The sequence below is a fragment of the Macrobrachium rosenbergii genome, chromosome 36, assembly GCF_040412425.1.
Source record: "Macrobrachium rosenbergii isolate ZJJX-2024 chromosome 36, ASM4041242v1, whole genome shotgun sequence".
Taxonomy (NCBI): domain Eukaryota; kingdom Metazoa; phylum Arthropoda; class Malacostraca; order Decapoda; family Palaemonidae; genus Macrobrachium; species Macrobrachium rosenbergii.
The window spans coordinates 15,576,336-15,597,076 of NC_089776.1; the positions used below are offsets into that span (position 1 = coordinate 15,576,336).

Genomic DNA, 20,741 nt, shown 5'->3' on the forward strand with positions numbered 1-20,741 from the left:
CAATTTCTTACACGCATGTTTTTTTAGTGATGTTATATGAAAAGATTAAATTTAGGCTGAATTTGTCCAACGCTGATTTGATAGAAAGACTCAGATCAAGTGAAATAAGGCAGAGATAGGAGTTGTTACGACATTTTGTCTTCCTGTCACTTTTATTATACATATACTATATATATATATATATATATATATATATATATATATATATATATATATATATATATATATATATATATATATATATATATATATATATATATATATATATATATATATATATATATATATATATATATATATATATATATATATATATATACTGTATATAAGTTATACATCCATACATATATATGCATGAATGTATGTTTACATGTATATACATGTATAATCGTAGCCCAGGTGGTAGGACACTAATACGCCAAACTGACTGGGTCTGATTCACGGACAAAATAAAGAAGACTCAAGTTTCTCTCAAAAACGGGAAAGCCACGAGAAAGGTCATTCACAACAGGACAAAAACTCACGAACGAACGAAAATAAAAGCATTCATTTTCACCATCATATGGATGTTTTTCATCATATGATAAGATTATTTGTCTTCTTTTCTGGGCGTATTTATTAAGATTATATATTGTTAATATTTCCAATCGTAAAAACATAAGAAAAAACTATAACGTTATATATATAAATAAAATCAATGTATAAATTTACATTTATTTAATAGCAACCATTATAATTTAGTCAATAAAAAATCCTTTATTATTTCAGCGTACATTACCAGTTCGCTGACAACAATTAACGAAATAAACACGTCGAAATAAATCGCAATAAGCAAACATAAAATCTGAATAGTGTTCCCAGAGAGATAACCTCATCCGTCTTTAGCAGCATCATAAACCCGGAAGAAAAATGATGCTGCCCCAAAAACAGGATGCTGTTGATGACATCTGAGAGATGAATCTTTTACCCGGTGACAGCTAAAAGCTCGGAAAGAAAACTAATGATGGTTTGAGGGCGGGCGAGAGAAGGCCGTAGACTTTCTGCGCAAATCCAAGGCGTGCATGAATATTTTCGAAGGGCATTTTTCTAGCCTCTCTCTCTCTCTCTCTCTCTCTCTCTCTCTCTCTCTCTCTCTCTCTCTCTCTCTCCTATGTGAAAATTTTTACTTGTATGATGAAACTTCAAAAATTATTATTCATTGTCAGACTTATATCAATTTTTGCGGTTGTAAAGTATTTACAACCACTTATTGAATGAATGGTTCATGAAAAACTTTCATCAGTAATCTCCTTTTCCTTTCGAATTCCCCATAGCTAAACACTCACTTCCGGCTTCAATAACTATATTCGTTATGACAAATTTACATATATTTGTTATCCTCTCTCTCTCCAAAACTATTAACTCTTTTATCTATTGTCCTACATGCAACAGAATTTATGGATTTTCCTCTATCGGGAAGACGTAGTAAATCTCCAAGATTTTAAAATTCAACAGACGATGTTCGTTGTTAACATTTTGGAGTTGGGGCCCCAATGGAATGGAAAAAGATCTCGGAGATTGAGCGGTACATTTGCATACCTGGAACTGGAAATTCTCTAGCCATGTACGTTTTACCTAACTAGCCATCTTCCTTCCTCCAAGAGGCACCTCTGCCTCTGCTTTCTGTTTCTTACTTCCTATCTTACACATTTAGTGTAATTATACTACGCGTGCCCAATGGTACCACTGATAGCTATTATTTTCACAGGTTCTAGTGGCCAGTCAAATAACAGCGATACCTAAATAATTCGACAATTGTATTGCGTTCATATTAAGAACATTATGTTACTTTGCATTTATTCACTCAAGAATTTGTGATAGTTAAACGAGAAGTTGTTTTATGTAAAACGGGATTATTATTAGTGATTCGCTTCAATATTATTATTATTATTATTATTATTACTGCTGATAGGTAATTAATTATATCTAACGGTGTTCCTTATCGCATAACCATATACCAGACAATCTACAACATGTTGCATATATGTACAATGAAAAACTGCCACAAATTAATCTTCAATACATATAATTTTTTCTTTGCCTGGTCAGCGTTTAGCTGTTCAGTAATCTTGACACACGGTGTATCAGTTGTAAGGATTAGCGCGGTCCCTTCATGATAATATATACTGGATTTTAACATTTTAATATTTTATATCAATTTGTATGTTAGATATGCTAAATAAATAACCCGGACATCTTACTTCTATCGTACTCGTCAACTCGTCGTTATAGAAGGACTTTTTCAGGCTTAAGAAGTCAACATGTACGCCGCAATTTACAGGAAGTCTTGCAGGTCTCTAATTGACTTCTTAGATGCGGTTTTTTGTTTGTTTGTGCAACCAGTCGTGGCTACATCAAATAAAGCACTTGCAACCTCGCCCAACAAACGTTTCCTATATTTACTTCTATATCCTTCCAAGACAACGAATTACACATTTCACAACCAATCGTGTCTATTCTCGTGGGCAATCATGTCAAAAGAAACTGATCCTGAAATATATATTTTTCGGCATCATCATCTTGTTTACCCCACACATACTAGCAAACAGTTCTTTAGAATCCCTCTGCTCCTATGAAAGAAATTTTTGGGTAAGGAAAACCTTTCAGTCTCTCTCTCTCTCTCTCTCTCTCTCTCTCTCTCTCTCTCTCTCTCTCAGTCCATTTGCACTAAGCATTCAAACTTCCGTCCCACGAAGTAAAGCTGGCTTAAGAATCTCTCCGTCCGTTCTAAGGTTTTCTTCCATAACACTTCTTTTCTGTTTTAAACCCTGTAATGTTTTTCTGCTACCTTCCTTTCTTCACGTGAATCACTTTTCTCATCCCACCTTCCTGTTAAATTTACCCTCGAATACCTATATGAATCAACCGTTTCCTTTCTACCACCAATCATTGGGACAATCATTCCTCCATATCCTTTCTTTAATCTACCCTTTGTATCTTTCTCTGCTTGTCTTCACCGTCAACACTGATGATACGTTATAACCGTTGGCTGATATATATATATATATATATATATATATATATATATATATATTATAATATATATATATATTGGCTATATATAATATATATAATATATATAATATATATAATATATATATATATATAATATATATATATAATATATATATAGTATATATATATATATATATATATATATATATATATATATATATATATATATATATATATATATATATATATAAACAGTTTGTGTGGGGAAAAACGAAGAGAATTGAAGATTCCAGTCGTACCTGCAGCATCCTCCCGGAGACATATCGAACGGCGTTCGATTTCGGATGAAATCCTCTGCCGAGAAGAATGTAAAAGAGCATCGACTACCCTTGGAAGTCTTTTTAACACAAACACAAAGCGCGTGAGAGAGAGAGAGAGAGAGAGAGAGAGAGAGAGAGAGAGAGAGAGAGAGAGAGAGAGAGAGAGAGAGATTCATCCCAAAATTTCTTTCTCTAGAGCAGAAGAATTCTAAAGACTGACAGCTCTATCCATTCTTCATTTAAACAGTCAATCAGGCTGTCAGAGAGGAATCTTTATATCTTAAGAGGGGAAAAAAGGGAACACAGGATTACAATGGCTGAGCTTCCACGCTGCGAAGTATTAGAATAACCGACCTGATGATGAATACTTATGGAGATAGATAAACATGATTTATTTTGAGTTTGGATGAGTTACAGTCGTTAAAATACAACTAAGTCCAAGTTGGTCCATTTATACATGTGTTCAAAATGAACTCATACATGTGAATTATTATTAACAATTAATCAACAAGAAAATGCAATGGTAGATAAAGGAAAACTGCAAACGTTAACAGACTGAAAGCGCGATTTTGTCATATGAAATTTATATTATAACAAGTGAGTTCGCTTCAGTAAAGTAGAGCGTCAATGATATACTTTAACGCAAAATGTCTATCCGGCTAATTTACCTCGGCTGTGTAAAATACAACCAAACAGAAAAACACAATCCAATACAAAAGAAATTAAAAGAAAAAGTATTCAAGCATGATATGGCCAAACGCCTTTCTGAGGTGCGAGACCTTTTTCATGGCAAGAGACAATACTACAACAGTCACAGACATGTGGTCAGCTCCCTAGACCCTCTCCACCCAGGCCAGAACGAGGAGGAAACACACAACAGCTGCTGGTGCCACAGCAGGCAGGCCTACAGAACTCCCAAAACCCCCATTCCCTAGCTCACAGAGCTTGCCAGTGAAACCTGTCAAGCCATGAACTCAAAAGCACCAAACTGTGAAGTCCAACTGAAGCCACTAAGTTAATCCTATTATTATTGCAAGAACACCTCTTTGTAATCAAATGTAATGTGTACCCGTTATTTATATTTTTTAGGGGTGAAAGAACATTAGCCTACAGGTAAGGAATTCCGAGTTTACAATTCTGTCGTTCAACCTAAAGCAAGGCTCTCTCACCTCTAGCCTGGGATAAAGGTACCCAGATTGAAGAATCGCTAGGGTCGGGACTTGCCATTTCGACCTTCTTTGACCTTACCCTATTTTTTGACAGTAGAAGTACACAAGTACTGCAATAAAGCTAATGAGGCCACCACTGACTTTCTGGATAAATTTCTTTCACTGTAACGTATTAAATTATGTGTAATATCATCGAATAAACGCAATAACTCCATGAAACAATATGCAAGGCCAAAATATAGAAATTAAAATACTCTTTCTTGACTGAAAATATTTTTTTCGACTTTATACTACCGCGCAATATACCTAATCCAGTAGCTAATTATCGTTTTACCTTCCATTAAACTTAACAATATGCCGATTACTATCTGACTTTAAACACTGCCAGATTTCTTGAGGTACAGAGGAATTATTATGTATACGCCATTAACGAGAAATGCTAAGGTTCTAGCTACGGTGAATGGAAGAATGTTCCTCACCGCTCCCAGCAAAAATCATACCTCTGGAAGAAATTCTTCAATAAAAGGGAAATCGAGGCTGAAAGCGTAGCAAATTGCCCCGATGGAACGATTATCCTTCATAAGTTTTGGAGGGTCAACGGTGGAAGGGAACGGAGGAGAAGAAGAGATCGTGTGTGTTAGAGAGAGAGAGAGAGAGAGAGAGAGAGAGAGAGAGAGAGAGAGAGAGAGAGAGAGAGAGAGAGAAATGGAGGGCTAAGCCAATACTAACAGAGGCAGAACGACAGACAGGAAAACGAAAACAACTTCAGAGAGAGAGAGAGAGAGAGAGAGAGAGAGAGAGAGAGAGAGAGAGAGAGAGAGAGAGAGAATGGTTGCAGGAAAACCGAAAGTGGTATCTGAGATAAAGAGAATGACAGAAAACGTGAAACAGAGAAACAGAGAGAGAGAGAGAGAGAGAGAGAGAGAGAGAGAGAGAGAGAGAGAGAGAGAGAGAGAGCTAAAATTGAGTTTCCCCTTCCTTCATAGGTTGAAAGAGTGATCTGGAAAACGTATTTTCTCAACCGCTCTTCGGCTTTTAGTCCTGAGCTGACGCTCAAATGGATATATGGTCTTCACTTACAGTTTATGGCCGGAAGAGAGGTAACGTCTTACTTCCTTTAAAAATGATCATAGATTTTAGTGGAGAGTAATGATTTTAGTTATTGAGTTTATACATGTTTCATTGTCTTCATTCTGCAGAAAACGAAGGAATTCATGCATAAAAAATCTACACACAAAACCAACAGACACAGAAGCATTTGGGTATACATATGGATACCTATACGAATATATCAGTATAAATATACTGTGCTTGAGCATACAAAACATTTATACAAATTCCGACAATCAGCTCTATATAAACACGACATTTTAAATCCCAAAGCGAATTCGTGATTACTAAAAGACATAGGAAATCTGGCAGAATATTTTTGTGAGGTTGAAACATCAGTGCAAGACGGGAGGGAAAGAGAAAGAGGCAGAAAAGAGAGCTAAAATGTGGGTTCAGCAGAAGAGAAAAAAGGAGTTTAAGCACAGGAACTGATAATTCAAAGAAATTGGCAGCGAAGCACAGAAGCAGTTGTCCACGAATTTCGCTGGGAATTACCTCGCCAGGTGTTCGCCTCTCGAACGATTTCTTTTCCCCCCTGGCTTGTTTCCGACACTACTCCATCTCTCACGAAGGGGGTAGGGGTATGCCACATGATCTGTGATTATGCCCATCATGTACGTATTTTCATAAGCGGGAGCTAGATCCGCGCATTAGGAAAGAGACCGCATAGGTCTTTGCGTGAGATCAGTTCTTTAAAATTTAATATTTGTTTTTTATTTTCTTACAGTCCAGATACGCAACAAACTGTTCGCCACTCTGGATTACAGTGAGCACGGTTTTTACAAGATAGCTGTAATCCTAACTTTCATTACCTAAACGAACATTAGTAATGGCACACATTTGCAGGGCGCAAAGCAAAATTCATTTTGTAGAATTGTTCCTATAAGAGGGTGGCATCACTAAAAATAAAGCAGAAGCTTAATAAAAAAGAAGCAATAGTTTAGGGAATCTTATTAACTTTATACAGAAACGACTTTATTATTTTCTCCTGAAACAGCCTCATTAAATCCGATGGCTTAAGAGCTAATGACCCCACTCTAATAACGGCCATCACCCCTTTAATAAGAAAGCTTTTTTGAAGTAACGTGATGAAAAATGTAGATCCCATTAGAATCGAGAGCTCTACCTTTGACCTTCTCAGGTCTGAGCATAATTGAAGCATCCTCCAGTGAGCTGAGAGGAGAGGGAACTTAAGGATAAACTGATCCATTTCGCCGCCGTAGCTGCTATAAAAAATAACTATCATGTTTCAAAAAATGCTGAATCCGGAAATGCATCCATCTCAAAATCTAAAACACCCTCTCTGGAAAACCCAACCCCTTGTGGATATTTCATCAAAGTATATCCATAAGAGGTTAAGTACACCTTCGTTTAACCAGACCACTGAGCTGATTAACAGCTCTCCTAGGGCTGGCCCGAAGATTAGACTTATTTTACGTGGCTAAGAACCAGTTGGTTACCTAGCAACGGGACCTACAGCGTATTGTGGAATCCGAACCACATTATAGCGAGAAATGAATTTCTATCACCCGAAATAAATTCCTCTAATTCTTCGTTGGCCGGTCGGAGATTCGAACGCGGGGCCAGCAGAGTGCTAGCTGAGAACGGAATCCACCCACCCAATGAGGAACTCCATAAGGGGTGCCTTGTGGACGGAGACAGACGGACAGTGAGATGAGACACGAGTGAATACATAAATTCCGATCAGCTTCGTTGGCAAACAATAAAAAAAGCGGAAAAAAGACATTAACTTTATCCGATCCATATACAGAACACGACAAGAAATTTAGTTGACATTGAAATGTCAAAATATTTATACACATCAATTCCCTGTATACTAACGCAAGACGCGATTCGCAATGGAGATTGTCCCTTAATAATGTAGAGTACTTCTAAATAATGATATCGTGTGTGTTTTGCTTTTTTTTATTTAGGGCAAAAAATAGAAAACATCTAATTATTGACTTGGATATTTGGAGACTCAACGAATATAAATGGGAGAGTTTCTGATCTATAATCGGTTGTCCATTAGGGTAATTGCCTGATCGGGAATCAAAGCTTAATCATCTCCACTATCAAACACCAACGGAAACGATAATAGCCAATGCGTCTCTTATTACCCTCCATAATGAACCCATCGATAAAACCTCTGAAACGGTTAAACTACCAACATAAGTCACTCTCTATAAACTATCCTTGAAATGAATCGTTGTGTACGTTTTCGTCACAGCGTGATGAGACTTTCACTTCACGCATTTCAGATGACAGAAATAATGTTCTACTCCTGTGTTCTATGAACTCACTCATTTACCAAAGCCAGATGCCCACACCAGGAGGAAAACTCCTCAATATTCGAGTTAATTTATTCAAACATCTTGGGCACCATCTGTCCTTTACCTAATTTACTGTAGCGTATTTAATGAATGTAGAACTCAATTCCTTTGTCTTTATTTACTCTATGATTTCTCCAGCCTCTGATTTAAATGGCGAGTTTGCCAATACTTCAGAAGGGAAGTCCATTTAAAGACATTTTTCCTAACGTGAGTTTGCTCTGGCCAGTCATAACTCTCTCGATCCCTTCACCACGTGACAAAATATCACCAGAGGAGAAAAAGCACTTGAGTAAAGCGACTTGATTCTGAGTAACAGAACTCTTGCTGCCCCGGCACCCAGCCGTAAATTCTTCTCAGGTAGAGGTAGCACAGGTCATTTCAGAGTAATGAGCGAGAAATAATTTACAAGATATTATTATTATTATTATTATTATTATTATTATTATTATTATTATTATTATTAATGCGCAACCACTATTATAGAACAAGACCAAAGACCCAGTACCTTGCTTAAAAAGCTTTCACAAAACAGATTGTCAACGCGAACAAAAGGAGGCCAGCGAAGGGAAGTAAACTAAGGTTAAAAATAAATAAATACAAAAATAAATAAATGAGTAAACAAATAAGCAGATGTTAAGCACTTTGCAACCCCACGACAATCTGGCGAACACTGCCCTGCATCTGGTGGACTGCTTTTCGTCTCGTTGAATTTTGACAACTTTCCTAGAAAATTACTCATTGCCGGGGATGGACAAGGTGAGGGCTGAGTGACGAATTGAGCTATTTTACACAAACTGTCAGTTCAACTTGAAAGCCACTGCTATATCTGCATGCAATTATTGCAACACACTACCCATACAAGTGCAACGGTGATTCAGTATTTATAAACATTTTTCTACACATTCATATTCAGTTTAGTATCTAATTTTGAATTATCTCGTTTTGAAAAAAACCAAGTTTCACAGGACGTATTGTTTCCAATAACTGATCGTTACATCGACCTCTTGCGTGATGATAATATGCTTCAGAAATTGGTTAGTTGCGTTGATACACATAACTGAAGTTATACATCAATACACAGGACTTTTTTCTTTTCTTTCACTTTCACACACGGATATTCTGTTCTTGGTATTTTGGTTTGTTCCGTAGGAATACATTTTCAATAAAGCTTACCACTGTGGCTAAAAAGACATAGAAATAGCGAAAAGAATATGCATATTCAAGTAGCTATTTGTATTCGATTTCAGAGCTTAATGAAATGGGCAAATTCATGCCCGTACCTAGCCCAGCCCCGAAGAAATAAGAACAAAGGAAAGGAAAAAATATAGAGTTTCAACCATGAGAGAAGCGATAGTTCCGTCTGCAAAAGATGGAGGAAAGCGATTCTAGGAAAATGGAGGCAGGAAGAGAATTCAAAAATAAACACGAAAAATAAGATATAAAACAGATATGAGGATTCAAATCGACAAAATCTGGGCGAACGATTCGGACTCGACAAACATTTCTTGGCATCAAATGCGATTTCAGAACTCGACGACTTCACCTCATGTTTACAAAACGCCCAACTGTAGCCGAAAGGAAATAAGACCGAACTTATTTACTCGTATTTATCCGTTATTGCAACAAGATTACCAGATTCTCTCTCTCCCGCATTCTCTCTTTTTCTCTTTCTGTTCGGAAAACATCCAGGATTATGCCTCTCTCCCTCCTCTTTCTCCCTTTAACAAGATTACTCTCTCTCTCTCTCTCTCTCTCTATCTATCTATATTATATATATATATATATATATATATATATATATATATATATATATATATATATATATATATATATATTATATATATGTATATACATATATATATATATATATATATATATATATATGTATATATATATATATATATATATACATATATATATATATATATATATATATATATATATATATATATATATATATATATATATATATATATATATTATTAGATTATACATATAAGCAGAAAGAGAGATATAGCATTAGTGGAAGGACATACTCATAAATTTCACATCAAAGATTACTTATTCATGGATTTACAAAACTCATCCAACATGTCATAAGGCGAAAGAAAAACTCAACACATCACACAGAGAACTTGCAACAGATAAGTTTTTTATGCGCTACAGAATTTGAAAACGTTGCATGGTAGGGTGACACAGATTCGATATACTTGAAACTTGCAAATAATCTTTAAAATTATCGGAGCTAAAAGAATTCCTTTTAGTTTCTTATTGCCTTTACGAGTTTCACTTTGATGCCATGTTTTTTGTATCAACCATAAACTTTCAAGTCTAAGATTCTCTTAATAGTTTTATAAAAATAGAATTATATATATATATATATATATATATATATATATATATATATATATATATATATATATATATATATATATATATATATATATATATATATATATATATATATATATATTTATATATATAATAAATGTATTTCTATATAATATATATATATTATAAATATATATATATATACATATATATATTATAAATATAAATATATATATATATATATATATATATATATATATATATATATATATATATATATATATATATATATATATATACCAGAGAGAGAGAGAGAGAGAGAGAGAGAGAGAGAGAGAGAGAGAGAGAGAGAGAGAGAGAGAGAGAGGAATGTCAAACAAGGGATAGGGAGATCATTCACAAAAAAGACGACAAAGAAGACACTGTTTCACAAACAGCCATGAAGATTATAGGGGAACATAATCATTTTAATGCGCACCAAGCTCATTACATTTTCGGATTATATCTTTTAGGTGGGAAACAGCTGTCTAGGATGAACCCAGGCAATTGTTGAATGCAAAATGGGTCATGTGGCATTAATATGATTACAGGCATTTTTTCATTTCTCTTTGAAATCTCTTTTGTAGAGAATGGGGTCAAGAGTATAAACCTGGGCTTAAATTCATATAATTTTCCTTTGTTAATTGTATTACTGCAAAATGAAGAATATTTCCAGACAGTATTTTTACACCTCGCTAATATACTACTATGGGACAATATTTTTACACCTCGCTAATATACTACTATGGGACAATATTTTTACTCCTCGCTTAATATACTACTATGGGGCCAAAACAATCCTAAGTGATTTTTTACTGAATGATAAAAAGCAGAGTGAGTAAGCCTACCTCACCCCTGTCCATCTCAAAAAGCCTAAGTGACAGCTCTAGTCAGGTGGGACGACTTATCGTGTGTAATTCCTTTATGGTTTGAGTTATTTCAGAGGTACGGTAAATCTCATAATATTTAAAAGAATAAAAGTTTCATGTTTAAATTTATATATATATGTATATATATCAACTTATTATCAATTAAAAAATTCCCCTATCATAAAAATATATATGAAAATATATTATTTCAAGGTAGAGTATAATTAATGTTAAAGGACGTTTGTAACTTAATGAAAATATATTATTTCACGGTAGATTGTGTTAAAATTTTCATATTAATGCTTGTATATAAATCATGGTGATATATAAAAATATATATATATATATATATATATATATATATATATATATATATATATATATATATATATATATATATATATATATATATATATAAAGTTATTCCAACCTCAAGAAGTATTCACGTTCGATGTAGCTCAATACATGTGCTAATGGACTTATTTTTATAAGTAAATACTGGTAAACAAATTTCCCAAAGACGTACGTAAAGGAACAAAGGCGTGCGACCCTTCCATGACGCCCTTCGAAGGAAGGAGAAAGAGACTTTGTCTCCGAGTTTCCACCGCACAATAAAAATGCTATTGGCACCCAGTTCCCCTCTGGAGAAATAACGAGGCATCTGATCCTGCTTTAATTAATCGAAACCTCTGAGACATCTCATTAAAAAGAATTCGATTCCAACCAGTGCCAATAGACGACATGGCCCGCTGGGGATGTGACACACACAAAAACGGATGATCCCTTTTTGGGTTCCTTTATTTCCCGCTTTATTTTTTCTTTTACATCGTTTCTTATTTGTAACTGTTTCTTTTCCCCCTTTCGTTATTTACATTTCCTTTTGAGCTTTGTTTACACAGTTCTTTTCCACTTCCAGCCACACTTCCTTTTTTGGTAAAAAAAAATTTTTTTTAGTTTTGGTTAATAGTGCTTCCTTGAAATTTTTTTGTTCCGTTTAGCATGTTTTTTTTTTTTTATTTTCTGCGTTTTTATTTTACGTTTTTTTTTTCCACGTCTGGTTCCGTTCCACTTGCGGTTTCCATTCCAACTCCGTTTTGTGCCATTCCGTGTTTCTTATATTTCCCACTCTGAGCACTTCCGGGTCTATTTTATCTTTCCTAATTTTCACAATTTCCTTTTCCCCGTTTTAGTTATTTTCAAGTTCCATCTACGCCCCGATGTGGATTTTTTCCTTTAATTTTGGACCTTCCCCAGGGCCTCCTTATTCATAGATTTATCCCTCTTTTCTTTCTGTGATCAGCTCCAATTCCTTACCGGTCTCATGTTTCTTTTCTTGAAATTTTCTGTTTTATTGTCCAATTACAATTCCAGTCTGTTAATCCTTCTTTTTTGTTGTCTTAATTTCCTTCTTTTCCCTTTCCATTATTAATAATTTCCAGTTCCTTTGCAGAGCCATTCTTTTTCGATTCTTACTTTCTTCACTGTCATTTTTATACAATCCCTCTTCCCCTTCAAGCTGTTTTTTACTTAACTTTTTCCTTTTTTTTTTACCCAGTCACCGGAAATTGGAGGAGGAAATGTCTTCAATCTGTAATGCGTCGTTTTCTCCATGTTTCATCTTTTTTCCTTTTTCCTTTTTATCTGTTGTTCACTGGGAAGAGGAAGGCAAAATTTCTTAAATCAGTTGTAACAAGTTGTTCCTGAAGTTTTCGTTCCTGACTTTTCCTTCGTCCTTCATCAGTGACGGAATGCTTACAAAGGATATTTGTGGGAAAGTTATAAAAATGAGGGTAAAACGAGTGGGCGATTCTTACCCTTCATTACTATTTTCGGGGTCAGTTGAGAACGATGGACACAGGTTCTGCCGACGAAAACATACCTAACCTTTCCCAGAATGCCATGTCCTTACCTAACCAGACCTTACCTTCCTAACGTGACTTTGGGGGCTGTGTGCTGACCTGGCCGGAGGGACTTCATCCCCCCGCCCCCCCCGGGCCAAGTAACACTGAACATTGGTAACATGGACTAAGCTTCCACTCAGAGATACTGTTACAGCCTGCTCCCGTCGTTCTAAAAACTACCCTATTTACATGCTTTTATTTAAATTGACTACTGCATCTGACCATTTGTCTGCCTGTTTGGGTTAAAACTTGCAACTCAATTTTCGACCTGTTCCCTTCGTCCGATGGACTTGAAATTTTGCATGGTGACTCAATCCCAGTGACAATACAACCTTACATGATCAGTAGGTCAGCAGTGACCTTCTGTCTGTCTGTCTGGGTCAAAACTTGTAACTCAATTTTTGACCTGTTCCCTCCATCCAATGGACGTGAAATTTTGCATGGTTACTCAATACCGGTGACAATACCTTATAAGATCAGTAGGTCAGCAGTGACCTCTAGTGACCCTACAGTGACCTCTCCCAGTATCTCAGGGTTTGTATTAAACTTTTTTTATTTTTCATACCTTCTTTAACTAAGTAGAATATTGTATGAAACTTTTTGGATTTTTCATATATTTGACTCGGTAGAATTTTGTATATGAAACTTTTTGGATTTTTCATACCTTCTTTGACTCAGTAGGATAAGTTACCAACTCTGCAGATCTTTCATACCTTCTTTGACTCGGCAGAATAAGTCAACAACTCTATGGATTTTTCATACCTTCTTTGACTTGGTAGAACAAGTTAACAACTCTACAGATCTTTCATACCTTCTTTGACTCGGTAGAAGAAGTCAACAACTCTATGAGTTTTTCAAACCTTCTTTGACTCAGTAGAATAAGTTAACAGCTCTAAGGATTTTTCATATCTTCTTTGACTCAGTAAAATAAGTTAACAACTCTACGGATTTTTCAAACCCTCTTTGACCCAGTGGAATAAGTTAACAACTCTACGGATCTTTCATATCTTCTTTGACTCAGTAGAATAAGTTAACAACTCTACGGACTGTTCATGCCTTCTTTGGCTCGAAAGGATACCACGTTCAATTTTTCTTTTTGTTACAATCATAAATCGATTAAAATTTCTGTCAAAACTAAAAATTCAAAAATGAAAAAATATAAATCTTTTTCTTTAACACGCTTTTATTAAAATGCACTAAAAAGAAAGCAAGGAAAGAAATGCTACAAGAAATAAAAAATATATATATTTCTTTTCTTGAAGCATTTCCTTCCATGTTTGGCGCTCACGCTTTTATTTTTGTAGACATGATTAATTGTAAGAAAATCCTGGTGTGTCTCAAGATTATTTTTTTACTTTTTTAGTACATTTTAATAAAAGCGTGTTTAAAAAAATTTATATTTTTTTTATTTCAAAATACAAGCGCACTCGAGAGAAATAAGACAAAACAGGCGATAAACTTGCCTGGCAGAGTAGGATATTAACAGGCGAAAATAGAAAAGTGCCTCCAAGAGAAGAGCAACGTAGTATAATAAAAACGAAAATACGGCGCAAAGATATTAATGTTTACATAAATGACAAGCAGCAAAAAAATTAAGATAAAAATTAAAGGGAAGCTTTCTTAGAGCATTTAAAATGTACCTAGTAACAGACACTGGAAGCATAAACTAAAAGGTATGAAAAATCATTTCCAGAATGCTAACGGTAACCGCTGATTACAAATTTCATAAAACCACAAAGGCTGCAACTGACTCGAAATGTCGATCACTTGGAAAACGATACGAACCTGCGGTCGTTAAGGGAAGCTACTTGGAGCTGATAGAAGGACGCCAGTAGGTAGAAATAAAAGAACACAGTAAAAAAATTACTTCTGCCGAGTCTGCATGCACTGGGTACTGAAAATCCGCCTGACCACTGGACTGAGAGGGACTATGACAGAATGGCATGCTGGAAAGCTGCCAGTGCGGTACGGCACTGTACGGAAATCGCTTCGGCACAATTTTATTTGTTGAAAAGTACGGTACATAATTACGGAACGGTATTTCCTTTTATGCACGGTACGGAAAATGAATCAATATGCTTTACCGTACTGTATCATATTTCAGATGTGTGATGACAAAGGATGGGTACGGATAAGCCAAATCTTGGCCAAACTTTAGGATACGACTGTTAACGAAATCGTCCTATTTTACATTATATTTCACGGTAAGCTTTCGAAGGCCGGGGCTCGACATGTTTGGTTTGCTTATTTAATCTTCGGAGCTCTCTCTCTCTCTCTCTCTCTCTCTCTCTCTCTCTCTCTCTCTCTCTCTCTCTCTCTCTCTCTCTCTCTCTCTCATATTTTAGTAGACAGACTAGTAATTTTGGATTTTAATAACATTTCATCACATATCCTAAAAACTGCTGTATTATCGAAGGCAAATTTTCCATTAGATATGTCATAATACGGTACTACTTCAAGAAAGTCTCAAAAACCCGTGGAGTTATTTTTGTTCAGTACAAGAATATTAAGATCCTGCGTGATTAAGAAATGAAGATCCCTATTACTGAAGGAAGCTAAAATGAGTTAGTTTTTCTCCTAAAATGGATATTCAAAATCTGTGAAAAACTTATTTGTGTATATGTGAACTGTTTGCAATGAAAAAAATGGCATCATAATTTCATGAAGAAATAAGGAGGCTTTTGTATCATTATTAGCAGTAACAATAACAAACAATAGTACCAAAAAATTATTGTACTTGCTCCACCTGCAAAAAAAAAAGTTAAGAGACAGAGTGTTGGAACTATTTTCATTTCAAGGAAGGAAAATATATAAACCTAGAATACGGTATTCCAGACAAGTACAAATACGAGAAACCAAACTATACCGTATCCTGCTGAAACATTGCATGCAGGAAAGGTCTACTGTAAGCGGTAATGGGTCAAGATAAAGTGAGAGGATGAACAGAGTGGGTGAGGACAGTGACGATTATAATAATAACCATATCCTCTATAGAACTCAGTGACTGCTTCCATGGAATAAAACGAATGTGCACGTTATTGAATTTTCAAGATATAAAAATGGAAATATGAAGATGACATACGACTCGTTAACAAATACTCAGTCAAGTGGTGGATTACAGAAGTCTTATTTTCATCAGTATTTTACTATACAACTCTTCGCCTGACTGCGTTCTCTCTCTCTCTCTCTCTCTCTCTCTCTCTCTCTCTCTCTCTCTCTCTCTCTCTCTCTCTCTTCCCCTTTAAATATGGGCATTCTACTGATAACTAGACGGAAGCTTGATTAGAAAGTTAACGTCTTCATTGTCCAGTTCCAAAAGTGTGGGCACAGTGAAAAAAAAAAATGTTAATGGGAAAATCTGGGTTAAATGTCATAATCCACAAACATTAACAAATAACTAAGACTGAAAACGGGCTAATCAGATTTCCGGCGCACATCATGTTTACTGAATGTTTCCCAAACCACAAAGTGCCAAATTCCAAAGTAGAAAAACCTGGTACAGCATTAGTTTCATCCAAACATTCTGGGTTGGTCGTCACTTCAGATGACAACCAAAGGACCGCGGTTGCTTTTGGTCTCTTTGCCGTAACATAAATATATAAATGAAAAAGGTCTTGTATAAAGAAGCGAAGGGTCACCCTCTCTAATTATCTTACTATATTCTCTGGCTTCTACCAACCGGTGTTAAGGGATGGCTTCTCAAATAGAGTTATCCAATCACGTACCCCTTGAGAGCACTATGATTACGATGATGGGAGATACAGTAATCATATTAGGGAGGAAGTCATTAGGACAGAGGATGAGAGCGACGGTAGGATAAATGAAGCTCTCTTTCGGGACAGTAGATCGAAGAAATCGTTTCTATTATGTATGCTCAATATTATTCAAAATGAGCACAAACAATGCATGGGAAGAGCCAAAATGGCGTAACCTGTCCATTCCACAGAAACAGAATGTTCCATGTTAAATTAAAATAAAGAAAAAGCACTGGAGAGAGGTATGTAGTAAAAAAAAAATAGTTGATAAACAGCAATTAATCAGTCGATCAATCAGTTTGCCGATATCCAAGGAAAATTATTTTGAATATACATCCTCAAGCAAGGGAACTCATACCTTTACCGGAAGGCCATGATACAGTGGCTGTGGTGAAGCTAGAATTGTCACTACCCACCTTAAGGCTACTGAATGCCTAAAGTTAATTATCACTTTAACCAGACCACTGAGCTGATTAACAGCTCTACTGGCCCGAAGGATGCTAAGAACCAACTGGTTACCTAGCAACGGGACCTACAGCTTATTGTGAAATCAACCACATTATAGCGAGAAATAATTTCTGTCACCAGAAATAAATTCCTCTCATTCTTCAACTCGAACTCGGGCCTAGCAGAGTGCTAAGAACTCTACCGACTCGTCCAACGCGGAACTAGAGAAACCAGCTACCGCAAATGGCGTCACGGACACCAGAGTCATTTAAGAAAGGGAGGTAAAAAGCAGAGCCATGAGCGCTCCCAACTCTCCAACAAGGAGAAAGTCCCTCATTGGACGGGTTGGTATCGTTCTCGGATAGCACTCTTCTTGGCCCGGGTTCGATTCTCCAGCCGGCCAATGAAGTATTAGAAATTTATTTCTGGTGATAGAAATTCATTTCTCGTTATAATGTGGTTCAGATTCCACAATAAGCTGTAGGTCCCGTTGCTAGGTAACCAGTTGGTTCTTAGCCATGTAAAACAGATCTAATCCTTCGAGCCAGCCCTAAGAGAGCTGTTAATCAGTTCAGTGGTCTGGTTAAACTAAGGTATACTTAACTTCCAAAAAGGAGGTCAATAGACGATAAGAAAGCAAAAATAACTTGCGATTTCAAATCCTTCATCTCTATACAAACTGTTGTTTGTATGAACTCAAGAAGAGGGAGCAAGCATTTTAGAAGAGACGCACAACAAAGAACTGCCTGAAACTGGGGGTTGGGAACTATAGGAGTCAAGATGATAAAAATAGGTCCAAGTGAGTCAGATGAAAGAAATGCCTGCGAAAAGGACATAAAACCATTCTCAAAAACAGCTCTATGAAAACATTTGGTAGTGACCTGAAACTACCCATACACTAAGAAGCTTGTTGCAACTAGGTAATGAAACCTAAGAGATGTTCTTCGTTCACAAAAAAGAACCATGACAACCTACTTTCTATGAAAATAAATTAGCTGCCATCTTTCTACGCGTATGTGGACGGTAACCTTTAAGCACAGTCTAATTCCACAAGAAATGCAGTTTCATTTGAATCATGCATTAAAAAAAAAAAAACCAACACCTTAAAATACGTGAAAATTACTTTTTATAGCAACTCCTATTACGCTAAGATTACGCTCGTGCATTGCTTCAGCAACAGAAATGGGGGGTTTCTCTTGCAGATAACTCAAAAAGTATTTTTCTATTACATAAAAGAACCATGTTAAGCAATTACCATAAGGTCAAGATTACTCAGGGGTACGTTTCAAACAAATAAAAAAAAAGGGGCAATCATGGACTAATTTTCCCTTTATCCAAAGAAAACAAACAACTCAAATTTGAAATACTTTCTCTCCCTTTCACCCATCAGCAGCTTTGCAATTCAAGGTCCATTTAACCTTAAAAACTCACGAACTCCACTTACTAATCATTATTTTCTTTCCGACTGCCAAAAATAGAAAAATGCGCTCGGACCTCCCGCACAAACCCATGTATATACCTCACTTGATTCATCAATTCAGGTTTGCTATCTCGCCCCTGCTACTCATTCCCGAACCGTCCTATTCACTTCCCCTAAATCCGTTTGCGTCATTTCCCCTCGATTCTTCTCCCCTCTCGCCGCTCTTCAATGGGATTTTCACGTCCCTCTTCATTCTCTTGCTTATCCCGGTATGCTTCCAGGCATTGTCTCCGTCCATCCGTCCTGTGGCCAGTTATCAGTTAATAAATCGATCATTTCGAGTCTCGTCCTTCTCGTCGTCATGGCGACTCCTTTTCCGCAAATTTGTCTGATTCACGAGTTCCTGAAGTGAAGTTCGTTTGTTTCTGTATTACTCTATTCGCATACTGCAGACAATTTGTTTTTCTAATATGTATTTACATATGTATTTACTAAGATACGTCTCGTGCCTTAGTTCTGATTTTTCCTCTTCTTTCATTTGTTTACTCTCTCCTCTGGATGACGCAATGGTTTGATCCAAAGAAATTTTCACGTTATGAATAATAATAATAATAATAATAATAATAATTTAGATTTAGACTAATTTTTCCTACCATTTTCACTATATCTGACTACAAAATCTTTCTTCAATCTTATCAATTAGTTTTATCATTTCTGTCCCAACGCAAATTCACACCTAATTTCTTTTTCGTTACCATTCTCAGCTTTTATCGATATTTCCTTACTATTCTGGACCCCCAAATAATATCTCATGTTCCAGTTTTGTCAATAAGAAAAGTTATCATCGATCAATTTTGGGCAAAGCAGAAGCCCTGTACTTTTCCTCCCATTATTTCTCACTTCAAGATTTCAACATCAGTGCTCAAAAACAACAAAGTACCTAATAGCATATTTTTAAAATAAAATACGAAAAACATAATGGTGATTGACGCACATGACATCACCTATCAGGCGGGAAACGTAACATACGAACTCCATACTAAAAGGAACTAAGCGGGCTCTTTCCATTCCTAATAGATCTGTTTACAGTCAGATCGGTACTCGATAAACCATTCGGGACATTACGTTGACGTCATCTGTCAGCGTCGCTGGAAAACTACGTTATGTCGCTATTGGTGCGGCAGTAATTATAGGGGAAAAAATATTTGTCTTGAACATGTGGAAAATCAATTGCAAAAAAATCTTTAAAACCAAGTTTCTAGAAATAATCTCTCTCTCTCTCTCTCTCTCTCTCTCTCTCTCTCTCTCTCTCTCTCTCTCTCATTGCTACGAATTCCAACAGAGAATCGTGTAGACCAACACACACCATGACTGAACACAAAAAACATCCACAGTGACCGCTGTAGAAGTTCAGCACTTTTCATCAGTATCCCTCGCCCACTCCCTAATTCTCAGCATCGTTTCGACTTCTCTCAAGCGATTCTTGACAATTAATTACTCGGTGACTACCTACCTACTCCTTTCCCCTTGACTACCAAGCTTCGAAATTCACTCCATGCTGACTCTTCCCTCGCCACTCCTGGTTTACCTGGTAATTATTAGATCAGGGTCTTGGTAATGATATTAAGTTGCCCGTCCCTGCGACCTCTCCATTTAATGAAAACGGAATCACCAAGAACTTACCTGCTCGAAAAGGCGAGGGCGAGTTGGTCAATGGCCTCCAAAAAGGCGGTCGGGTCGGCCTTTTCATCTTCATAGCTGAAACCTGAAAGGGAAAAAAAGAAGAAATTAAATAAATTTGAAATGCAATATAGTAAAAAACATTTTAGAATTGCTAAAAGAAATTCTGCCGATTCCAAACATATCATCTTTCTCTTCTCTTCAGTAAAGCGAGGGAAAGGCGAAAATACTACTTAAAAATCTAACACATCCTAACGGATTTCTTTTACCTTTTAGATGATAATAATGAAGATGAGGACGATGGGAAATAAAGATTAAAACTCATCTCCAGGGCTTTCGACAGTTTTCGAAAGCAACCCATTCTCTGCTCTTG

General features: G+C 36.0%; 1 protein-coding gene across 23 annotated transcripts in view; it reads right to left on the reverse strand.

Annotated features, from left to right (window-relative positions):
• The window catches only part of LOC136856665 (rho GTPase-activating protein 45-like), a 596,905-nt gene that overhangs the window by 179,580 nt on the left and 396,584 nt on the right, over positions 1-20,741 (reverse strand). For all 23 annotated transcript variants that reach the window (XR_010858450.1, XR_010858451.1, XR_010858449.1 and 20 more), the window contains one exon: positions 20,372-20,453. Coding sequence is in view for 20 of the 23 variants with exons in the window: in XM_067134707.1 (XP_066990808.1) it covers positions 20,372-20,453 (82 nt within the window). In the remaining 3 variants the exon portion in view is untranslated. The remainder of the gene's footprint in view (positions 1-20,371; positions 20,454-20,741) is intronic.